General features: G+C 44.1%; 1 protein-coding gene across 3 annotated transcripts in view; it reads right to left on the bottom strand.

Moving 5' to 3' along the window:
• Positions 1-3,660: 3,660 nt before the first annotated feature.
• Positions 3,661-25,470, bottom strand: part of LOC134965852 (uncharacterized) — a 128,296-nt gene continuing 106,486 nt past the window's right edge. For all 3 annotated transcript variants that reach the window (XM_063942233.1, XM_063942232.1, XM_063942234.1), the window contains one exon: positions 3,661-7,892. In XM_063942233.1, coding sequence (XP_063798303.1) covers positions 7,886-7,892 — 7 coding nt within the window. In that variant the 3' untranslated portion in view covers positions 3,661-7,885. The remainder of the gene's footprint in view (positions 7,893-25,470) is intronic.

Here is a 25,470-nt window from a genome sequence, read left to right as displayed (position 1 = left end):
GTGGGAAGCATGTACTGTGTGAGTTTTTAGGAATATTTCCACAGTGGCATAAAAATCACCCAGCTCCATGAATGTCAGCATTGCGTATGAATAAGAATCAGCCCTAAGTGTATTATTTACAAGAGTTTATTTCATAAATTAATATGTAAAAGATATAAGCATCAATAAACGGTTGTTACACATAGAAACATAGAATTTGACGGCAGAAAACCGCATGGCCCATCTAGTCTGCCCTAAACACATGTACACTGGGCCGGTTTTAGGGCCAGGCAAGCCGTGCGATCGCATGGGGCAACTGCAGTTAGTGTTTGCATAGTATTTCATGCGTTATGGCTCTCCGAATGTAATACTGTTGAAAATGTCCCTCCCAAAATGGCCACAGCCACAGAGTAGACAGTGGCAACGGCCATTTTGGGAGGGACATTTACTAGCAACATTGCTTCACTGAAGTGCCAGGACCGAGGTATGGCTTCAGGCAGCCAGAGGAAGTCGGTGGAGGCAACAGCGGTGTGAAACCCCTGACCATGAGCAGGTAGTGGGGCAGGCATTATTATGTGAGGCTGGCAATGGTGCAAGGGGAATTTACTGTGTGGGACATATGGTGTAAGGGGCATTTACTGTATGGAGCATATTGTGCAAGGGACATTACTGCGTGAGTAATAATATGGTGCAAGGGGCATTAATGTGTGGGGCATAATATGGTGGAATTTCTTTTTTTCCTGTATTTGCCAATGGCTGGGGGTGCAAGGTCAAAAACTGGGGTGTAAGGTAGCCTTTTCCTGCAAGGACATGCCCATTTAGCGAAGCCACACCCATTTAGTGAGGCCACTCCCCTTTTGGGGTGCCTGTCTGTGGCGCATGCTATTATTTACATCTTAGAATGTCTATGGGGGGGGGGGGGGGGGTTGCATTTTTTTACTGTTCACACTGGGAGCCAAATTGTCTAGAAACAGCACTGCTTGTACAATACATACACACGGGTTACTTTTTGTTAGCAGCCAATCAAACTACCAGTATATTTTTGGATTGTGGGAGGAAACCATAGTACCCAGAGGAGACCCACGCAAGTATGGAGAAAATATACAAACTCCACACAGTTAGGGTGGGAACTGAATCCAGGACCTCAGTGCTGTGAGGCAGTAATGCTAACCCTTACACCATCCATACTGCCCTAAACATGATTAAAAGGAAAATTATTCATCTAAATAAGCAGGTAATTTTTTTTTTCTTTTATTAAACCCATTTGGATGAATGGTATGTAATAAAAAATCACTCGTGTCTCTCTCTGAATGCAGGTGATAGCCACCTCTCTCATCCAACTCGTTTCTAAAGGAAAATAAAGAACCAGGATTTTTCTCATGTTTTTGGCAAAATCCCAGTAAATATAATGAAGGTCACAACATTCTACTTTTCTAACATGCATCTAATCTTACAGCTGAGCAATGCAGAAAACACAGATCCGCAAATCACTTTTTGCTTAGAAGATAAAATATTTCTCCCCATCACCCAATGAGTTGCTCTGTACAGTGGAAGTCATTTTACTTGATCCACTTACACTGGGGCAATAGAGACTGCACACGGCTCTCCAAACAGATGCAATGACATTGTATTTGACCTATTTTGACATTGCATTGCCTTTTGGAATATGGAGCATTGTGAGTAGGTTAAATCTTCCAACACAAATCCAACATAAACTGCGTAATGTAACTAAAATACATTAACACAGTTAGTGCTGCCAACAGAGATTGTGGGGCTTAGGGCCTAATTCAGACCTGATCGCAGCAGCAAAAACTTTCTTTAATGGGCCAAACCATGGGGGTCATTCCGAGTTGTTCGCTCGTTGCCAATCTTCACAACGGAGTGATTAAGGCGTATTTTAGCACAAAACTTAGTATATTTACTCACGTCCGAACGAAGAATTTCCATCGTTGAAGTGATTGGAGTGTGATTGACAGGAAGTGGGTGTTTCTGGGCGGAAACTGACCGTTTTCTGGGAGTGTGCAGAAAAACGCAGGCGTGCCAGGATAAAACGCGGGAGTGTCTGGAGAAATGGGGAAGTGGCTGGCCGAACGCAGGGCGTGTTTTTGACGTCAAACCAGGAACGAAACGGGCTGAACTGATCGCAGTGTAGGAGTAAGTCTCGAGCTACTCAGAAACTGCTAAGAATTTTCTTATCGCAATTCTGCTAATCTTTCGTTCGCAATTCTGCTAAACTAAGAATCACTCTCAGAGGGCGGCGGCCTAGCGTGTGCAATGCTGCTAAAATCTGCTAGCGAGCGAACAACTCAGAATGACCCCCCATGTGCACTGCAGGTGGGGCAGATGTAACATGTGCAGAGAGAGTTAGATTTGGGTGGGTTATATTGAACACATCCCATCCGAATCTAACTCTCTCTGCACATGTTACATCTGCTTCACCTGCAGTGCACATGGTTTTCCCTTTAGAGAAAAATTTAGCAGCTGCTATCAGGTCTAAATTATGCCTTTAGTACAAGTGAAAAGTACAGCCCTCATCCTCATCCCCAATTTTTAACTTATCCTCCACCCAATATTTGCTACTCCCGTATACTGTACATTCACAATGAATTGAGGTGAGCAATCCTATCGGTCATTAAAAACAAAAGCGTATATTATTAGTGCTTGTGAAGATTATTACATAAATGCAAAGACAAGAAATAGTATTTTTCAGTTTTTATTTAAAAAGAAAATTTGGAAACATTGAATTGTCAGTTTTAAAATGTACTTTAAGAGCTGTCTGGTTCACAATTAATAAATACTGTCTGCAGCAATCTGTGTAAGTGACACTTGTACTACAGACATAGCTACATCGCGGGGCATCGCATCTGGGCAACCGGAAACCCCCCTGCGTTTGCCTATGGCCACTCCCAGAAATCAGGGAGCTGTGCCCCCAAATGGGGCACTGTGTGCAACTATGCGCTGCGTCTGATTCTGCACATGAGCAGAGAGCACCAACATCGGAGATGTGCATAAATCATTAATTTTACGTACAGCTCTGAATTAGGCCTAAGTTGCAAGAATAGACAAACGCAGTCTTGTTAACTACAGATAAATCATAGTACTTTTCTTTTCTATATTGTCAATAACATTCAATGTGTTGGAGAAACTATGTGAACTGCCAATATATAACTGGCATCAGGAGTTATATATTGTCCAATCATTTAGATAAACCCCCTAAATTCATAATGCGCTAATATGACACAGAGATCAAAGGCAAAATTAATAATATTAAATAACAACATCTGCAGCCTAAACGAGCCTGTGCACACTCACCGGGACTTTCAATGATGTAAGAAAAAATATACAAATTCTAACTACGGCACTGCGCTCATGAAATGAAAATGGACTTGGCATGGCAGAAGAGACAATCAAGACAGTTGTATCAATTAAAACATTTAAGTACTGACAATATATACACGGTCGAGTCACATCATTATGACCACCTCCTACATTTGACGTCGGCAGCGCGTAACCCGTGTCGTGTGCTGGCTTGGTGGGTATATAATATGTGCGATAAGCCTTCTGCACACATATCACCCGTTGCTATTATAGGTAAAAGGGATTGAAGACATTGATATTGCAAATGGTGCTTCTGAAGGATATACCCTTTCAACAAAAATTCATCCAACACACAAGGCCAAATTAATAAAACAACATTTTTATTCTCCCTAAAAACCAATACATAATGTAAAAAATATGTTTCCTTACAATATGAATAGGTAACAGAGTATCCACACCTGCCAGAGAAGAAGATGGTTAATCCCGCTTACACCCTCAACCGGTGTGAGCTCAATAAGTGGGGGTCTTTCTGCATAATGTGTGGGCACCAATAAACCTACGCATTTTGTCCAAAGGACTTTTTCAGGGGTAAAAGCTTTATGGCAATAGATAAATGTATATTCACATGAATATCACTAACTCGAAAATTCCATGTACCAAAATATTTGGTGATGTTTGAAACAATGTATAGAAATGACGGACACAATCAATTCATTAATTTTAATTAATTTCCAAATCATCTGCAAGAGCTGTTAAAAACATTTATAAAGCTAACCTCCAAGGAAGTGTTGCTCCTCCTGCAATGGTATATCAATTAAAACAATTACTGATATAAACAGCAGTAAATTACTCATTTCAAATACATGCATTTATAATAATTGCATATAAAACATTTATATATATATATATATGTATATATAATTTTTTCATTCATTCATTCATTCATTCATTCATTCATTCATGACAGCATATAAATCCATGTAACTATGAATATAAAAATACTATGCACTTGAATATATATCTGTTATGCTGGCTGATAGAGTCCAACTGTTATTACTGCTTAAATCTTAAGCTGCACATAGATTGGAATATGATACAACATTATAGATTTATTACCCGTGAAAGTTCAGCTTTGATGCAGTATTCCTACGATGAGGATCTGCAGTGAATATCAATGCAGTCCTGTTGCCATTCCTCTGGACTCCAAATCTACCGTGAGCTCACTGATGAATTTTGCCAGAGCGAATACAGTATTGCCTAGGCCATATGGCTGCTGTGTTGGCTAAATGTGCAAATGCCAGCAAGACAACAGAGATGACAAATAGCAGGAAGATCAAGCATAGTCCTCAATTTTTGATGTGTTTCGCTTCTGTATAGAAGCTTTATCAAAGAGTGCAATCAATAAGACAAGATTGGAGATGTCAGTTAGAGTTGCCCTTCTGTATAAAACACCACTGACAAAACTTTGAGTTTGCCATTCCCAGGAGGCAGAACCTTCAGAGGGTATTAATCAGGAATACAAACTGATAATTACTAAATAGGCCCCTTTGAATTGTTGAATTCCAGTACAAAGCTGGAAAGAGTTACAAATATCAGTAAAAGCCTTGATACTCATGAGTCCACGTAAGACAAACTGTCTATAAATGGAGAACGTTCTGCACTACTGCCACTCTCCCTAGGAGTCGACCATCCTGCTAAGAGGTCTGCAAGAGCACAGCTCCGACTGCTCTAAGAGTTTAAGAATAGTCCTAGAGTGTCATCAGAAGACAGAGATCTCTGTAACTTGCACACATAAAGTACCTGTCCACGAGTTTACAATATGGAAAACACTGGACATACTTGGTGTTCCAACAGAAGTCAATGCTGTCCAACAAAAAATTGCCGCACATTGGAAGATCACTAGATGTCCCATGACATAACCGCGATATGTTCTGTGGACCGGTGACAGATTGAGTGGCTTGGAAAGAACACACAACACCAAGGGCTCCATTTATTACCGATAATTATTGCTGGTGGCCTATTTGGTGTAGCTTCACAGTGATATCAATAAATATGCCACCAGCAATTAACAGTTTTGTCCTCTCCATTAAAGTCCCACAATATCCTCATCCTCGTCAGAGTCCTCGGCTGTGTTGCTGGGCACACTTACCATGGTCAGCAACGGGCTACTGGGCAATGCACATTGCACTTCCACCCGGTGAGGACTCAACAATGCCTGGAATCCCTCACTGAAGAGTAAAAAGCTTCTGCTGGGTCCCCACTGCCGGAAATGGTGACCGTACCTCTAACACCATCTATATTAAAAACAGAACAGAAGATATGACCCCTTTAGCGAGTGCTCTCGTTGGTATAAAAAATATCAACATTTTACAAGGCATTTCATAGGAGAATGCAAGGTGGACTGTCTCCCAATTTAAGCTCCTCAGAAGTTGGGTGATTCCACAGTACAACAACCCATAACACTGCAGTAACTCAACAACTGAGTGGTTTCAAAATATGGCCCAGTCAGAGTCCTGATCTCAGACTGATAGGGATGACGTGGCATGACATGAAGAAAGTGGTTCACTCCACACACCCCACTGATATTGCTAAACTGAAGCAGTTTTGTAAGGAGGAAGGGTCCAAATTTCCTCCTGAGCATTTTGCAGGTCTGATCCATAGTGACAGGAAATATTTGGCTGAGGTAATGGCTGCCATTTTATGACCAGTTTGTGCAAAAATCCATGCAAATCCAAATGGCTGACATATTTCTCACCACATATCTGTCTGAATGCTACAATCACACATGGAAGTTTAATTAACCACCTCCAACACCATGATGCTCCCAGTAAATGGGGCTGTTCTTTGTGCATGATCGCTGCCCAGTCACCACCCAGTGCTGCCAATTACACGGAAAGCGTGGTCCGACAACAGACGGAGGAATCCACTTGCAGGAGCTACCTCTGTCACTTAGGACCTGCTCGCTCCTCTGTGAATTTGCAGAGGTTTGCCATCGGATAGTCGCCGCCCAGACAGAGTGAAAATCCGCCCCGTCTAAGTCTGCGTACACCATACGAAAAGCTTTGCAAACGCCGGCCAGCTGCAAATCCGTTTGCAACTCACCATCTAATGATTTTTACAGCCTGTGCAGTCTGTGCGCAGCCCAGGACTTACTCCTACAGTGCGATGAGATCAGGCCGGAGCTGACGTCACACACCCTCCCTGAAAACGCTTGGGTACACCTGCATTTTTACTGACACGCCCAGAAAATGGCCAGTTACCACCCACAAACGCCCAGTTCCTGTCAGTCAGCCTGCATTCGCCTAGCGATAAAAACAGGCGATTTCTTTCACAGTTTGGTATAGTGTGTGCACATTATGAACCATACGGGGATGTAGTTATGTGACCGGTGGTCAGGAAACCGCCAGTCACAATACCTACGCCTACATCCCGCCGCCTCAAATCCCAACAGTCGGCATGCCAACTAACAGGGACTATTCCCACTCGTGGGTGTCCACGACATGCACAGAGTGGGAATAAACTTGTGGGGAGCGCATCGAGCCCACAAGAGGCTTTGATGCACTTGCCCCCACCCTGCCGGCATTGTAATCCCGGGGATCCGGCGTCGGTATGGTGATTGGCGGGATCCTAAGCGCCGGTCACCCATACCCAACGTACGCATGTGCAGTCGATCAATAATCGGACACCTTGCAAATTCACACAACAGCAATCAGGTCTGAATAAGGCTCTAAGGGGGACATTTACTAAGCAGTGATAAAAGAGGAGAAGTGAGCAAGTGGAGAAGTTGCCCATGGCAACCAATCAGCACTGAAGTAACATCTATAATTTGCATACTATAAAATGATACAGAGCTACTGATTGGTTGATGGGGCAACTTCTCCGCTGGCTCACTTCTCCGCTCCTATCACTGCTTAGTAAATGTCACCCTTAGTGTAAGTCTGATCCAGGGGTGCTGCCTCACCCGCCATAGACTTTTTACTCCAGAGGTTTGAATATAAAAATGCTTAGAATAATACAAAGAAGATATTTCTAATATATTCTTTGTATTTTTCATATACTTTATATAGTCAAAACTCTGGTGCCTCACCTGCCTCACCTGCCTCACCTCCCCGAACGTCACTGATTATCGCCCATGAGGTTAGGTGCAGAGGTTATGTACAGAGACAGGGAGAATGTCAGTCTACTGAATGGTGAGCTCAGCGGGCGGCCTTTGTAGGACCGTTCCTGAAAAAAAGAAAGTCTTATAATAAGAAGTATAATAAGAAAATTACTATAAATCCTATTTAAAATATTTCCATCAGACAATTAGAAAGAGGGAAGAGCAGAATTGCCCCATCCACCAAGGAAACAGAGGAAGAACCTCTCGTAATTGTGAGAGTGACCAGACATAAATAGAGGGGAGCAAAATGGAGCATTTAATTCAGAAGGTAGATCTAATCAATGCTTTGTGTTTGTTTCCCTTTCAAATCAAATCTACAATGAGCATAAATCTTCTAGATGTCCATTAATGTTGTTTTGTTTATCAGCTGATAAGTCCATATTTTTGATGTCTTCATTATTCCGATTTTCCACTCTAACGTCTGTGGGTTCACAATCTGCAAGACACAGAAATATGCGTTACAGTTTCCTTCGCACAGATAAAATCCAAGGTATATTTCCCCGAAATGTTTCTACTTCATTGCAGAACAAATGTGGCACTAGGAAATAGGGTAATGCACCCTACGCCCTAAAACATAAGTCTATTGTCATTCAAGGGGAATAATGGAATCATATATGTGCATTGATGCACCAAACTACGTGATTTACAGTATGCCTTATACTAGAAATTTAGTGGTTTCTGATAAAGAAAGACATTTTTTTTGTAGTTTTATTACTACGGTTATCATGCCTTTTCGCATATGCCGTTTTTATACATTTATCCTGTATATGCTATACCTATGCTTAGTGTCAGCCTAATAGTAGCTTATTCTGAGCTCCACAGGCTTCCCTAGTTAGTTCTAAGGGGGTAATTCAGAGTTGATTGCAGCTGCAAATTTGTTAGCAGTTGGGCAATACCAAGGCCCTCATTCTGAGTTGATCGCTCGCTAGCTACTTTTAGCAGCCGTGCGAACGCATAGTCGCCACCCACGGGGGATTGTATTTTCACTTTGCAGGAGTGCGAACAGCCGTGCAGCAGAGCTCTGTAAACACATTTTGTGCAAAACAAGACCAGCCCTGTAGTTACGTATCCTGTGCGATGATTGCTGCGACGAAGGTCCCGGAATTGACGTCAGACACCCGCCCTGCAAATGCCTGGTCACACCTGTGTTTTCCCAACCACTTCCAGGAAACGGTCAGTTGACACCCATAAATGCCCTCTTCCTGTCAACCTCCTTGCGATCGGCTGTGCGAATGGAATCGTCGCTAGATCCATCGCTCAGCAACGATGTGCTTTGTACCCGTACAATTCGAGTGCGCATTGCGGTGCATACGCATGCGCATTTTTGCCATTTATTTACCTGATCGCTGCGCTGCGAAAATCGGCAGTGAGCGATCAACTCGGAATGACCACCCATGTGCACTGCAGGTGGGGCAGATGTAACATGTGCAGAGAGCGTTAGATTTGGGTGGGTTATATTGTTTCTGTACAGGGTAAATACTGGCTGCTTTATTTTTACACTGCAATTTAGATTTCAGTTTGAACACACCACACCCAAATCTAACTCTCTCTGCACATGTTACATCTGATACAGAAGATAGACATTAAAAAGATAGACAGTCATTAGGTCGACAGTAAAAGGTCGACAGCCAAACAGTCAATAGGGTCAAAAGATCGACAGGGTCAAAAGATGAACAGACAAAAGATCGACAGGGTCAAAATGTCGACAGAAAAAAATGGGTGTTTTGTGTTTTTAAACATTTTTTGACTCCAATTTTTATAAATGCGTCCTCTTCGCTCGCCACACTTCGGGCAAGGTTACTAATGGTGATAGGTTGTGACAAGGATAGTCAATTTTATGAAATGCGTCCGCTCGCCACACTTTGGGCTCAGTGGTTACTAAAGGTAATAGTTTGTGACCATAGGCGTGCGCAGCACATTTTATTAGGGGGTGCACGACTGGTGTGGCGTGCCTAGCCCCACCTACTGGGCGTGCCTAGCCCCGCCTATCCAGTCAGAGGGCACCGGAGTGCCAGTACACAAGAATATTATAAAATGTAAAATGTTTTATATATATATATATATATATATATATAAAAACAACTGGCACTCAGAGACAGCAAAATGATTCAAAAGCAATATGTACAGGGCCGAAACTAGGGGGGGGGCTAGGGGGGCAGGCGACCTGGGCGCCGGATTGGAGGGGGCGCCGAGACCCCCTAACACCCGCCGCGGCACTTTTATAACGTTGAAACCCCCTTCTCCCGAGTGCCCAGCTCGGGGGCGGGGTTTCGCGGAATGACGCGATTGCGTCGTGACGTCACGGCGCAAACGCGTCATTCCACGAAACCCCGCCGGAGGAGGGAGAAGGGGGAGCCGCGCAGACCGGACGAGGAGGGAGAGGCGGCTGAAGAGCGGCGAGAACCGCTTCAAATGTAAGTCAACCCCTCTCCCTTCCTCTCTCTCTCTCTCTCTCCCTCCACCACCGTCCTGCCGCAATGTGTAAAATGGGGACCTGTGCCTGCCGCAATGTGTAAAATGGGGACACTTTTTCCTGCCACAATGTGTAAAATGGGGACACTTGCCAGCGTACTGTGTAAAATGGGGACCTGTGCCTGCCGCAATGTGTAAAATGGGGACACTTGCCAGCGTACTGTGTAAAATGGGGACCTGTGCCTGCCGCAATGTGTAAAATGGGGACACTTGCCAGCGTACTGTGTAAAATGGGGACCTGTGCCTGCCGCAATGTGTAAAATGGGGACACTTGCCAGCGTACTGTGTAAAATGGGGACACGTGCCTGCCGCAATGTGTAAAATGGGGACACTTTTTCCTGCCGCAATGTGTAAAATGGGGACACCTGTCTGCCGCAATGTGTAAAATGGGGTCACCTGTCTGCCGCAATGTGTAAAATGGGGAATGGGGACACTTGCCTGTCGTACTGTGTAAAATGGGGACACTTTTTCCTGGATATGAAATTCATGTTAGAAAAGGCAATTTTTCAGGTAAAAAAGTTCTGAAAGATATATATATATATATATATATATATATATATAAAAATTTTCATTCATGTATTTATTTATTTTAATTTTTTTTATTATTATTTTTATTTATTTATTGTAAAAGATTTTTTTTTTTTTTTGGGGGGGGGGGTGTCAAATGACTACCTTGCCCCGGGTGACAAAAATCCTAGTTTCGGCCCTGATATGTAATATCCATTCTTGACATGGATATTACATATTGCTTTTGAATCATTCTGCTGTCTCTGAGTGCCAGTTATTTATGTATGTGTGTATATATATATATATATATATATATATATATACAGGTTGAGTATCCCTTATCCAAAATGCTTGGGACCAGAAGTATTTTGGATATCGCATTTTTCCGTATTTTGGAATAATTGCATACCATAATGAGATATCATGGCAATAGGACCCAAGTCTAAGCACAGAATGTATTTATGTTTCATATACACCTTATATACACAGCTTGAAGGTCATTTTAGCCAATATTTTTAATAACTTTGTGCATTAAACAAAGTGTGTCTACATTCACACAATTCATTTATGTTTCATATACACCTTATACACCTTATACACACAGCCTGAAGGTTATTTAATACAATATTTTTAATAACTTTGTGTATTAAACAAAGTTTGTGCACATTGAGCCATCAGAAAACAAATGTTTCACTATCTCACTCTCACTCAAAAAGGTCCGTATTACGGAATATTCCGTATTTCGGAATATTTGGATATGGGATACCAACCTGTATATATATATATATATATATATATATATATATATAGTACAATATAAACGTGGCACTCACGGCAATTAGCAAGAATTCACACCATCAACGAAAGTTGTAATAACGTTTTAGTGGACACCCCACTGTCGTCAGATTTTTAATCTGACGACAGTGGGGTGTCCACTGAAACGTTATTACAACTTTCGTTGATGGTGTGAATTCTTGCTAATTGCCGTGAGTGCCACGTTTATATTGTACTACATGTACTTCGGTTTTGACGGAGGCACCGGCCAATATTAAGACTGTTAGCTTTGGGAGTGCCGTACCTCTCCTCTCTATATATATATATATATATATATATATAGTTAGTAATAATAATGAACCTTTATTTTATTGTGCCAAATTTTATCCCAACCCCCACCCCCGCCTGGCCTGAACTTTGCCCTGGTGCACACAGAGACTGAGAGACAGTGAGTGAGTCTCTCACTCACATTCTGAAGGGCAGGCTCAGGCAGCAGGATGATGGGACAACTACTGTCCTCCTCTCTGAGTCCTCCAACGGTCGAAAATGGCAGGGCCAGGCGGCAGGGCGGCAGAACAGGGCACACACTTGAAATGAGCGCGGGCGGGAGCCGGGACTCGGAGGACAGCCGACAGCGCAGCCACTCAGCCAGGGCGGGAAGGAAGGGTGCGCGGTGTGACGTACTGACGTCACACTCACACCGCGAGGCAGTCGGATTATGACGGTGGCGGTGGGTGGGCTGGGCTGTGTGGCGGCCAGCCCACCCATCCATGAAGAAGCCGCACAGCTGACAGGCAGCTGTGTGTGAGTGTGACCGGCGGCAGCGATTCGCAGCGGGACTCGTGAGGGGGGGAATGCTGTGCTGTTAGGGCAGCGCGAGCGATGCAGCCAGGAGGTTATCCGATCATCGTTGTATCAGTGTGCTATTGCAGCAGCACACAAACAGCGATGATCGGCGTGATGTGCTGGGGGGGGGGGACATTAGGGGGTGCCTGTGCGCACCAGGCACCCCCCCAGTGCGCACGCCTATGTTTGTGACATGGATAGTAAATGCAGCAAAAGTTATAAAAATGTAAAAAAAACCTTAAAAAACATGTCGACCTTTTGACCTCGTCGACCTTTAGATTGTCGATCTTTTGACCCCGTTGACCTAATGCAGGTCGACCATTAGTGGTCGACCTACTGACTGTAGACCTTTTTAGTGTAGATCTATAGAATGGATACCCTAAATGCATTCTGGGTAGAGGACACCGGGGGCGTCCATTTTTGTTTCCCATGTCTGCAGCAAGAAAAGTATATATAGTCTCCCCTCAGCACAGCATCGATGTAAGAACTTTGGGCCTCACTCATGTTGCTACGCAATGCCGATGATCATACAACGGAGCAATTATCGTCAGACAGCGCAGGTGCCGCAATCATACTGCGAGAGTTCTCTGGCAACAGGGAGAGGCAGCTAAAATGTAGGCATGTTGTGGCCGTTTTCGATGCAATCATGTACGTACAAAAACTTAGCGCCTTTATCAGTACTGTCGCAGCCAGTCTGCGTAGCCATAGGGCAACCTTAGCAACATTGATGCTGCGTTTGTGTGCGCAGTTGCTAAGGATTTTGCCATGGCACCGGTGAGCGTCTATATCCTTTTCTAGGCAGCCGCTTCGCTTCCTACGATTAGAAATTCCATAGCCTGAAAAACCGCAGCTGCATTGACAAGTGCGTACAAACATCAATGACGCCCTCTGACCCTAAATCTGCCATCATTACATCAGCTGACAGCTATAGAACTCAGTATTGTATACTAGTGGTATAAGTTCCTCTGCTGCAGTGGAAATTTACCTACGCATGAATCCCCTAGGGCGTACTTTTCCTCCAGGAGCTGTGAGGAAAAGTCCGCAAGAAACGGCACCATCGGCGGGCCGTGTGCAGGAAAAACCCTTTAATTCTGCAGTTTACAGGGAATCAGTAAGTTTCCGTACGTAAATCTGATTTTGGGTGTGGAAAAAGGCTATTTTATTCAATATCCTTTCCGGGCGCCACATGCTAAATGGCTGACAATTAGCCATGAGGAAAACTCTGCGGCTAAAATGCCACATTAAGTCATTGTGGAGTCCTGTCACCCATGAGGAACTATGAGGAAGAGGTTACAGGACTGAGGGAGATAAAGTGGACGGAAATAAAGCACCAGCCAATCAGCTCCTAACTGTCATTTTTCAAACCCAGCCTGTGACATGAAAGGTTGGAGCTGATTGGCTGTTACTTTTTCTTTCTCCATTTTATCTCTATCCAAGGCTTAGTAAATAGACCCGTGAGTGTGTTTATACAGGTCGGGAAGTCTGAGGTGACGTCCAATTTCCGTATGATTTATAAGGTGCATTATTGCTTCTAATACACCCGTCTCAGTTCAGATCTGGGAAGGGGCATCATAGCATGGGCTTTCTCTGGGATCAGTTCTGTCATGCCCCCTTACTACGAGGGCATGTGCCTTATGTCATTATTGGGATCATGGGAGAGAGGGGCGCCAATTCTCTTTCTGGCACAGGGCACCAAAAAGTCTAGTCCTGAGGTTGCTCCTCCATCCCCCTGTCCTGAGGCTGCGCCTCCATCCCCCTGCCTCATGCCTTGACCATCTCTGCTTTGCTTACATACTGCCATCAGGCTACCTCCTGCTTGCTTGCACCTCATGCCATCTGTCTGTCGCCCCCCCCCCCTCCCCCCCCCCCCCACACACACACTAGATTGTTAGCTCTTCAGAGCAGGGCCCTCTTTCCTCTTGTTATCTAAGCCCTCTTCTTGACACATATCACTCACAGCTCTCCCCTACTCAGCGACCATCTTTACCCTCTTTTTCTTCTGCTGGTAAAGGCTCATCTCTATCTATGGCCGCCAGCCCCAAGTAGTACAATGATTACTCCCTCGCTACTTACATCTAAGCTGTATTATGTATGAGAATTGTGGTGCTCTCTGTTACCTGTACTCTATTTCTGTTATTTATTTACTGTTATGCTAAGTTTTGTCTCCCTGTACTGTCCTTTGTACGGCGCTGCGAAACACGTGTGGCGCCTTATAAATAAAATGTAATAATAATAATAATAATAATAATAATAGTTACGGCTCTGTAAGGGGGTGTTTTATAATGCACTTACAACTCAATACCAGTTACTTGGGGCCTGATTCCGAGTCAGCAGCTGCTGCTAACACCTTTACAAGCCAATCCCTGCTGTACCGTTGTGAATCTGAAAATGCAAGGACTGGGATGCACACTGTCATCATCCATAGATGCTGAAATGCCACCAAGTGCATCTTTGTACGCCACCATGTCGCACCATGAAAGGTGCCGACTCCGTCAGAGTATGACTTCCTATGTGGGTGATTACGTGCCTTATGGGGTTAGTCAGAAATGGACGCAGTGTACCGAAAATCGCAAACTGGTGATTTTCGGGACACTGTCATGCTGCTACCAATTCTGAATAACCCCCTTCAGTTCACAGCCACTTCTTCAAAAAGCCCATAATACACCAATATGCGTCTCCTTTTCTTTGAGTAGCCCCGTCCCAGTCACTGCTCAGCATATTTCCAGTACACTATGGATACCTCGCCTCTCAGTCGCTACTGTTACTCTGGGCCTGATTCATATTTGTAAGTAAAGCAAAAAAGCAAGTACAGATGGGTCCTCCGTTATCTTGACTGGCTGAGGCGTTAGTCACGATCGGGCATATGCAGCGTACTGGGGCACAGGGAGGCGCGCCTAATCACAGAGAGGCGCGCCTAACCGCACGGAGGCGCACAGAGCGTTTGACGTTACCTTTACGTGTAATACCTGCGATCATCCACCAGATGTCGCTTTTTATAATCCCCACTGCGCATGCATGTGGTCTTCGGTAAAATACAATACTGAAATACATAATAAGAACTACTTTACTAGTACATCTCATTACGCTACATTATTTCATACAGTATATAACAGTTCAGACGCAAATGGTACAGCATATGCAGATGCAAACAAACGTGATAAAGCCACAGTATGGTCCATTTACAGTACTTTAGAAATATGTGAGCGTTCCAAGTCAGATGAATAAACATAAAATCAGTAGTGTACACTGATAAAGCCAAATATTTATCTTACTTAAAACCCTTTAAGAGGTCTAAGAACACTGTACGCTATTGACGTATGGAATACCGTAAGGGTACGCACGTTGCGTAGCAATCGCTTAGCCGTAGTCGAGACGCTCAAGCGTCACGTTCGCTCACGGCCAAGAGATCACAGGCAGGCACGCTATTGGCTGCCGACTAACGTAATGGCTCGCTATAGCGTAGCGGACGCTCGGGACCACGAGGAGATCACCAGCGGCGCTAACGCTCACAATGTTAAACCTTTATATGTAAACCATGAACAATGTATTATACAGGAAAACCTTAGTGTAGTGATAGAGTGTAGATGCAACACAGTGTAACCTTATTAACTTAAAAGCTGTTCGAGCGTCACCGACGCTCCGAGAATACTTAACACTATAAGAAATACACAAATACCGGGCTTAGGGTCTAACGCCTTATATGAATGTTATACTTGAAAAAGAATAATACAATACAAGTCATACACTACAATATAACATAGACTAACTAACCAGATAACTACACAGGAAATACAATACAATTACGTTTAAGGGAGAATGAGAGAGAAAGAGGAGGAGAGAGAGAGAGAGAGAGAGAGAGAGAGATATGGCTCACAATAACAATAAAGACAATATGATTGCGGAGAAAACTTACGCACAAAGGGAACGATCGCATGCGCCTTTCTGAATATCCAGCTCCCGATTATCAGTGATGAGAACCGTTGAAGAGAGTGTACTGGATACGATCGGCTTGTCTATTTATGCCCCACACACAATACAATTCAATGGTCCCTACAATCTCATTGTTCATTGGACACAGGAATTCGTCTTCGCATTATAACAAAAGGTCATAGGTTGATTCATACAGGTGGGCTGTGTCTATTTCCAACTGCTCAGGTGGGTGGGAAACTAGGTTTCCCGCCGCATGGATAAGTAAGTGCAAATAATAGTAAATGGACATAAACTTCTTATGTCTATAACTATTCGCACGAGCGATTAATCCGCTTCAAACCAACACCGGAATATTGCTAATTAAATACTCTTCCGATGGATACTAAACACCACTGTATGACCCTTGTCTGACCCTTCGTATCAAACAAAGAGGGATCTCTTTGTCCATGAACATGCTATATTAACTAAACTTTCAGAATCTATCAAGGGGACCATGATCTACAAAATACATTATATAGTTAAAATATGTAACGATTAAGTCGCACGCTGGGCACACAGAAACTCTACCGTAAATGCGCATACCGTGCGCCTGCGGGTGCACGTAACAGCGGGTATGCGCTCGCACGGGAGAGCGCACGCATGCGCAGTGAGGACACATATGAGGTGCAAATATGGCAGTGTGCATCATGATATTTTTCTGACTTTGACAGTCCACCCTTTGGCAGTCACCAATTACTGCCACTTTCTAAAACATTTCAAAACGAGAAAAATATATGTCATATGTAAATATTTCTATGGTTGGGTAGGGGAGGAGGGGAGAAGGTAGGAAAAGGGTATGACCTAGTGAGATAGCAGAAGCATGTGTGTATGAATCCATGTTTGGGGGGGGTCATGTATCATCGTGCCGTACATGTTTTAAATCAAGCTTCGAGGTATTGCGAAGTATACATTTGAATTCCTTCTTATCCCGCGGTACGGGTCTGTGGATGGGCTGTCAAACTTTACCGAGCTCTTTTCGGATTTTGGTTGCAACAAAATGGGGGAGCACATTTTAGTTGATGATACATGAATGGGGGGATATGTGATTGCTGATATCTGTGCCTGTATTCCCTATCGACTATGTGTGTCATTACCTGAAGGTTGTAGAGATGAAGATAAAGAACAATTATGGTAAATGCAGTGGTATTCTATGTCAGGTTAATGAACATTTGTCGGTTGAAGTCTTGTCTGGTGTCTGTTGAATGCAGTCTTCTTTGGGCTTTTGCCAAAAAGTGTGGGCAAAAAGCTTTGTCAATGTCCATAGACTTACAAAAGTGTTGGGCTAGCGTGAATTTAACATTTCTAGGGAAACTGGGGGTCTATGGCATAGTTCATCAAATATCTGTGTATAAGGTTGTCAAAACTTCTTCTTTAATCCATCTGTTGTCTGTATACAGGATCATCAGATTCCTCGTCCAAGTGGGTCTTTTTACCTTGGAGAAAAACTGAAAAACAGGTGAAAGAAACGGACCGTATAATCGCATTTTCATCACATCATTGTCTCTATCGTTGGGTCATAAATCAAATCCATTGGAATTACAATTTCCTCACTCCTTAGACTCATTACCCTGGTACTACGTTTGCACTTCATTAAAGCCTGACCGCATCTAAATATCAAGCCAATCGATATGACAACACCTAAGATACATAGGAGAAACTTCCCAACATCCATTATGACTCCTTGAGCCCATTCTCCTAAACCAGAGAACCAATTTCGCGGGTTCAACCATGACACCCAACCAGTCAGCTCATTACCCACAGCAGCAAGGGTGAGATTGTGTCTCCTGCGAAATTCCCACTTTAATTGGAGAATGTCATCCATCTTTTGGTCTATGACCTCGACCGGATCCTCGGTACTATTCGTAATATATGTGCAGCATTTCACGCCGTACTGCGTTGCCAGTGTGACACAATATCCACCTGTCACTGCTGTGAGATAATTAAGAACCATTCTATGCTGAACCAGTTCTGTTTTATAAGCTTGAAGCTCTCTTCCAGTATACCTAAAAGTGTCATCATACATTTCTGTGATATTGTCTAGTAAATTTGCAAGCGCAGAGATATATCTATAGTTCAGCACTCCTCTAGCGGTGCGAGTGAAATCTAACGCAAGTAGGACCTGAATCCCGGTGGATTCATGGATCATGTCAGAGGCCGAATGCTCTGTCCTTTCTGTCAGTTGCCTTTTAACTACGTGCTCGTAATGGGTGTGAGTATAAGGAGCTTGGGCACCACGGTGTATATCTTTCATTTTGGCATGTGATACAGTCATTACCTCAGGCAGTACTTTTCCAATATAACACAATCCTTCAGAGTTTGGGGCAAGCCACTTATACGCCTTCCTCCCGCATATGAAATATGCATCATCGGGGAGAACATATGGGATGGAGTAGGACATAACCATATTACACATCTTCCATGTGAAATCTCCTAACCCTAATTCTCCCAGCTGTCTAGTACACGTATCAGTTTGTACGATATGTGCACAGTATCCTGGTGATACCTCTCCAACTCTCGTAATCCTACTTCCTAGTGTATACCTATATCGGAAAGATTTTTCTCTACTGGCTATGTGGCGTATAAGCTCTGTATCTGTAGGCATTCTATCTGCTCTATATGAAAAGGTCATGGTTTGGTTACTCCATGACACTTCCCAATTTCCCGGCTTTCGGGGATTGGAAATGTTAAAACATATTAGGGATCTATCCACATGATATTGGTGGAGCTTCAAACTAGGAGGACTGGAGATATTAAACCTCCTGTCCACCGGTCTCCCACCCTTTAGCTCAAGTACCTCCCCTATCGTTAAAGGAAATGGTACTAGCCCTGATTTGCTATGGCCTTGAGGTACTTGAGAGCATACCCAACAATCTGTCTGATTTAACACTTTACCCACTAAGGAGTGATAGTCACTCAATGGATGCCGGTCCATGTGGATGTTAAAACTGGATTGGCATTTCTTGATGCACCCATCCTCAACTACATTGTCACAGAGCCTACAGATACAGTTTTCTTCAGCTAACAATCCTTCACAATTCCTTCTATTGTCAATGCTATCGGATCGTTTAATGATACTCGCCTTTACTTGTTGATTAAGTTGTTCTTGGAAAACTACGCCTCCATCTTTATCATCAGAACCCATTCCAGAACCTCTCTCGACCTCCATGGTACTCTCGCCGGAACAGACTGCTCTGGTCAACATCATGGTCAACAGGAAAATCCGGATCACAGTCTCTTGGGGCAAGTCCATCTTATAGGAGGAAACGGAGTAGAATGAGAAGGGGGAAAGAAATAATTTGAGGGAGATAGGGTGGGAAGTTTGGAGAAAAACAATAAAAGGGAACAGGGAATCGACAACTGCTTCCGAGCTTATGATTTTCAATGCTCAGGTGCCGCCTCAGTCCTCTTGGAACAGGCACTTCAGTGATACAACTTCCTCTACCGTCTGTTCCTTATCACGGGACCTCTCTGGATCAGCAACCTTCTTACAGTGGGACGAATTAACCCAAGTCTCTCTCTCGGCAACCTTCAATGCTGTAGTGCTAGTCAATAAGACTTGGTATGGTCCTTCCCATCTGTCAATAAGGCAACCTGAGCGTAGAAAATTCCGTATCATTACATAATCCCCAGGTTCAATGTCATGACAATTACTATCTGGTAAATCAGGAATCACTAACTTCAAATTATCATTTTGATTCCTTAGCTGTTTACTCATGTTAACCAGGTACTTTACAGTCACTTCATTGTTACACTTCAAATCATCCTGAGGGTTAATCATAACATGCGGTTGTCGTCCAAATAAGATCTCAAAGGGAGACAGATTAAGAGGGGACCTGGGAGTGGTTCTGATGCTGTATAGTACAATGGGTAAAGCTTCTGGCCATGTCAATCCTGTCTCTGCCATAACTTTGCTCAGTTTATTTTTAATAGTGCTGTTCACTCTTTCCACCTTCGCACTCGCCTGGGGGCGGTATGGAGTGTGCAGCTTACTATCAATTCCCATTAACTTACACATTCCTTGAAAGACATCACCTGTAAAATGGGTACCCCTATCACTTTCAATTATTCTAGGGATACCGTATCTACATACAAATTCCTGCACAATTTTCTTAGCAGTAAACATAGCGGTATTTGTGGCCGCAGGAAATGCTTCGACCCAATTTGAGAATACATCTATACAAACAAGTACATATTTCAAATTTCGACAAGGGGGTAATTGAATAAAGTCAATCTGTATTACCTGAAAAGGGCCGCCTGTAGGTGGGATATGAGATGGTTCTGTTGGTATTGCCTTTCCGATATTCTTTCTCAAGCAGGTAAGGCATGACATTGCTCTCTTACTCGCATGAGATGAAAATCCTGGGGCGCACCAATATGCTCTTACCAACTTGCACATTCCCTCCTTGCCCAGATGAGTCAGCCCGTGTGCTGCCTCAGCTAAACATGGAAGGTATGCTCTGGGGGCCACTGGTTTACCTTGTCCATCCGTCCAGAGTCCTGAGGACTCCTGGCCATATCCTTTTGCCTTCCAGACTGCCTTTTCCTGTGTGGAACACAAATTTTGCATTTCACACAACTTCTGTGTGTTGATGGTATTAAATACCATCAGTTGTGTGGTGTCTGTCTGTCTGGGGGTACCAGCTGCTAGCTTAGCAGCTTCGTCTGCTCGGCTGTTACCAAGTGATACTGGGTCCTGGCTATATGTGTGTGCTTTACACTTGATAACAGCCACTCTGTCGGGTTCCTGTATCGCTGTTAGAAGCCTTTTGATGTGAGCTGCATGCGCTACCGGTGTACCAGCTGCTGTCATGAAATTTCTGAGGCGCCATAGGGCTCCGAAATCATGGACTACCCCGAATGCGTATCTAGAGTCGGTGTAGATATTGGCTGATTTGCCCTTAGCCAATTCACATGCTCTGGTTAGGGCGACCAGTTCAGCAACCTGGGCTGAGTGAGGTGGGCCTAGCGGTTCTGCTTCTATGGTGCCTTGGTCATCTACGACTGCGTATCCAGTACACAAATCTCCCGAGTCCGACTGTCTGTGACAACTACCATCCGTGTAGAAGGTAAGATCTACATCTTCCAGTGGGTTGTCACTGATGTCAGGCCTTGCAGTGAAATTTTGGGTCAAATATTCCGTTCAATCATGTGTGTCCTCCTTTGTATTAAATCCTCCTTCCCCACCACTCTCATTCTCCACCCTTTGTGCCTGTCCAGGCACACCTGGGAGATATGTTGCAGGATTTAATGCACTGCATCTCCTTATGGTGATGTTTACGGGGGCCATTAGTGCCAATTCCCATCTTGTAAACCGCGCTGATGAGACGTGTCTGGTTTGGGCAGAATTTAGCAAGGCTGACACTGCATGTGGTGTATGAATTGTGAGGTTGTGACCTAGCACTACATCTTCGCTTTTTGTTACTAGCAATGCTATCGCAGCAACGCTTCGCAAGCATGTGGGGAGGGATCGTGCTCCCGTATCTAGCTGAGCGCTGTAGTATGCTACCGGCCTGCTGGCATCACCATGCTTTTGGGTTAGGACGCCTGCCGCGCAACCAGCACTTTCTGTTCCGTACAGCTCAAAGGGTTTCCCATAGTCTGGCATACCTAATGCTGGCGCCTGCGTTAGGCACTGTTTAAGTTTCTCAAATGCCATCTCGGATTCGTCTGTATGCGAAATCCGATCAGGTTTGTTTGATGAGACCATCTCCTGCAAAGGTAATGCTAGAATGGAAAATCCTGGGATCCAGTTACGGCAATACCCACACATTCCTAAAAATGTTCTGATCTGTTGCTGGGTTTGTGGCAGAGTCATGTCTCTAATTGCTTGAATTCTATCAGCGGTCAGGTGTCTCAGTCCTTGTGTTAGACAGTGTCCTAGATATTTTACTTTAGTTTGGCATAATTGCAATTTGTCTTTGGAAACCTTGTGTCCTGTGTCTGAAAGATGAAACAGGAGCTGTTTCGTATCCTTCAGGGACGCTTCCAATGAATCTGAACACAGCAGTAAATCATCCACATACTGTATCAATACTGATCCACTCTCTGGTTGGAAAGACTGTAAACAATCATGCAAAGCCTGGGAAAATATACTTGGACTGTCTATGAAACCTTGTGGTAATCGAGTCCAGGTGTATTGGACTCCTCTGTATGTGAATGCAAACAAATATTGGCTGTCAGGGTGCAGAGGTACCGAAAAGAAAGCGGAGCAGAGGTCAATAACAGTGAAAAATTTCGCAGTGGGAGGGATTTGCATAAGGATGACAGCTGGATTTGGCACTACGGGGAACTGACTCTCAACTATTTTGTTAATCCCCCTTAGATCCTGCACTAGCCTGTAACCCCTCCCCCCGCTCTTTTTTACAGGGAAGATGGGACTATTGGCAGTGCTGGATGTTCTTACCAGAATGCCCTGTTGTAGCAAGCGCTCTTTTACGGGATACACTCCTAACTCCACCTCTGGCTTCAGAGGGTATTGTGGGATTTTTGGAGCTATCCTACCATCTTTTACTTGCACAACTACTGGAGCTACGTTTGCCATTAATCCAGTGTCTTGTCCATCTTTAGTCCAAAGTGACTCTGGTATCTGGGATGTCATTTCTTCTACTTGGGATGGAGTCCTATTTGTCATAACGGTATGTGTCATTAATTTTGATGGGGAGTCTAACATGTCTCGCACTTCCTGAGCGTGATTCTCAGGTATGTCCAAGAATACACCTTCAGGAGTACAATAAATGACGCACCCCATTTTACACAATAAGTCTCTTCCCAGGAGATTAGTCGGTGCCGATGCAGCCAGCAAAAAGGAATGCTTGGTATGTAAAGGCCCTATTGTAATCTCTGCTGGTTTGCTAACAGGGTAATGCTGGACTACTCCCGTTACTCCCATGGCTGGAATTGTCTTACCAGTGGTTCTCATGCCCACTGTCGAATTTATCACTGATTTGGCCGCCCCCGTATCTACAAGAAAGTTTAATGTTTTACCAGCTACATTAATTGCAATTTCGGGTTCACTTCCAAGACTTGCAATCAATTTTACTGGCTGCAGATTACAGGTATGGCCACACCCCTATTGGGTATGGTGACCTCCCTGAATCCCGCTGGCAGCAACTACTTGAGAGGGAGTTAACTGGGAACTAGCAGAGGCTTGCCAGTCTCTGTTCGGGGGGTATCTTTTTGTTTCCCCTGCATGTGGCTCATAACTCCGTCTCTGTGGACCCTGATCCCAATTTCGTGTGTCATGTCGTGGTCTAGGGGGTTGGTATGATTTTTGTGAATTTTTCACTCTACAGTCTCGTGCCATGTGTCCCTGTCTATGACAAGAATAACAAGTTACCACATTTGACTTACCCACAGGGTTTGGTGATTTATACAAAGGCTGCCTTGTGGTCAGGGCCTGTATACTTACGGCCATTAATTTATCACCTTGTAATTCCCTGTGTCTGGTGATATTCCGATCGTGATCAATAGCTGCCTCTCTCAAAGTAGCCACCGACAGACCTCGCCAACATGGTTGCGTGGTCTGTACCCTTGTCTTTAATGCTTCTTTTAAACCATCCATTAACACAGATACTGCTACTTCTCTATGGTTTATGTTGGTTTTAATGTCCTCTATGCCTGTGTATTTAGCCATCTCTAATAATGCCCTGTGAAAATACTCTGCAGCTGTTTCTGACTCCTTTTGTTTAATGGAGAAAATCTTGTTCCATTTAACTACAGCTGGAAAATACTCCTTTAACTGTAAACTTATCCTTTTTACATTGTCTTGGTTGTACACATCTGTAAGAGGTACATCCTGATCCAATCCACAGTCAGCTAAAAATTGAGCCGAGTCGACATTGGAGGGTAAACAAGCCCTCAGCAATACCTGCCAGTCTTTGTTATTGGGCTCTAAAGTGTTCCCTAGGTCTCTGATGTATTTCTGGCTAGCAACTAAGTCTTTCCTAGGGTCAGGGAATTCAGACACTATGGTTCTTAATTCCATTCGGGAAAATGGGCTGTACATGGCAATGTTCCTAACAGGAGTGACTCCTGAAGTGTCAGTTTTTCCATTTGGCACTGCTATTACCCTAACAGGATTAAGTCTAGCAACATCATTCTGTGTAGATTCTACAGCCTGTGGTGAAATGGTTTCAGCATAGTGTATGGTGCCGTACTTACCTGTAGATACGACCTCACCTGTCCCTCCGCTAGGGGCCTTTGTTACTAATCTTAAGCGTTGGGCCGTGCCTACTGTAGTTTCTGATATGGTGGCTGCTAGAGAGAGCGCCGATATTGTTGCCGATTCGTCCTCTTGATCACACTCCTGGGGAAAGATTAAAACAGGGTACAACTTGCACGGGTTAATATTTGCATTGGTTAACTTATTAACATTATCTTTAACATTTATACAGTTGCTAAGTGTTTGTTTGTTTGTTACACCCTAGTGCGTCATTCTCCGCAACCAATTTCTCTCCCGTTATGTAAGGTGGCGGTGGTGCCGTGGCTATCAGTTTCCTGATAGGGTTAGATCCCGCCGCCTGAGCCAATCCTCTCTGTATTTCACCCTCCTGTTGCCATAACTGCAAATAATCATAATGTTTGATCCGTCTCTTTGTTGATTTAATGAGACATATTCTCCTCCTTAGATTTTGTAACACTTCTGGGCTAAAGCTGCCTACTCTTGGGAACTTCTCCCCGTCATGTACCGTCATTCTCTCCCATTCATCACATAAAACTTCTGTGTGTGAACCGTATTTTTCACACATTACATACCTTGCCGACCCGATTGGTCGGTTTACTGAATCAACCCGAACCGAGGTTGATCGCCCCCTACCTGAACAATTGGCCCCCATACCTGTAGGTGTTGCTTTCTTCAGCGAACCCTTACAAAACCAAAATGTTCAAGATAGGCTGACGGTGGCGGTTTACCGAGTACCCCACTCACTCGCCCACGCCGACCAATACGACCTACACACTGCCCTAGTGCTGGCGTACTCGACCCAGGGCCCCTGCGACCTGAACCGCTATTTACTGGAACATGTGAGGGTGATCCGCAGAGCACTTACTCTTTCCAGTAACTATTGGTTGCTGGATAGTTCCCAAGTGACTGGCGAACCTCCCTTAAAATAAAAAAATTACACAAATCACGTTAGAATGTACAAATAGCGTTTATGACCCTTTTCGTACACAAATGGCACTGGGTCAGATTACTAACTAATGCACACAATTACGTGCGGTACAATCGTTCTGCACATAAGCAACTAATCTTATGTGAGGAGCGACCAGTGGAATCGAAAATTACGGCTGCGAATTCCTTCAGCCAGAGCTTTATGGCCTATATGGGTTCTGCACCAACCCTTCTTGGTGTTGTGCTACTTTTCTCTATAGCGGACTTCTTAGTCTGCTGTACCTAGACCTCCTGGTCTGTTCCGGACCTCCTGGTCTGTGCTACAGTAGACCTCCTG

This window comes from Pseudophryne corroboree, chromosome 10, assembly GCF_028390025.1.
Source record: "Pseudophryne corroboree isolate aPseCor3 chromosome 10, aPseCor3.hap2, whole genome shotgun sequence".
NCBI lineage: Eukaryota > Metazoa > Chordata > Amphibia > Anura > Myobatrachidae > Pseudophryne > Pseudophryne corroboree.
This window is presented reverse-complemented; position numbering and strand designations above follow the sequence as displayed.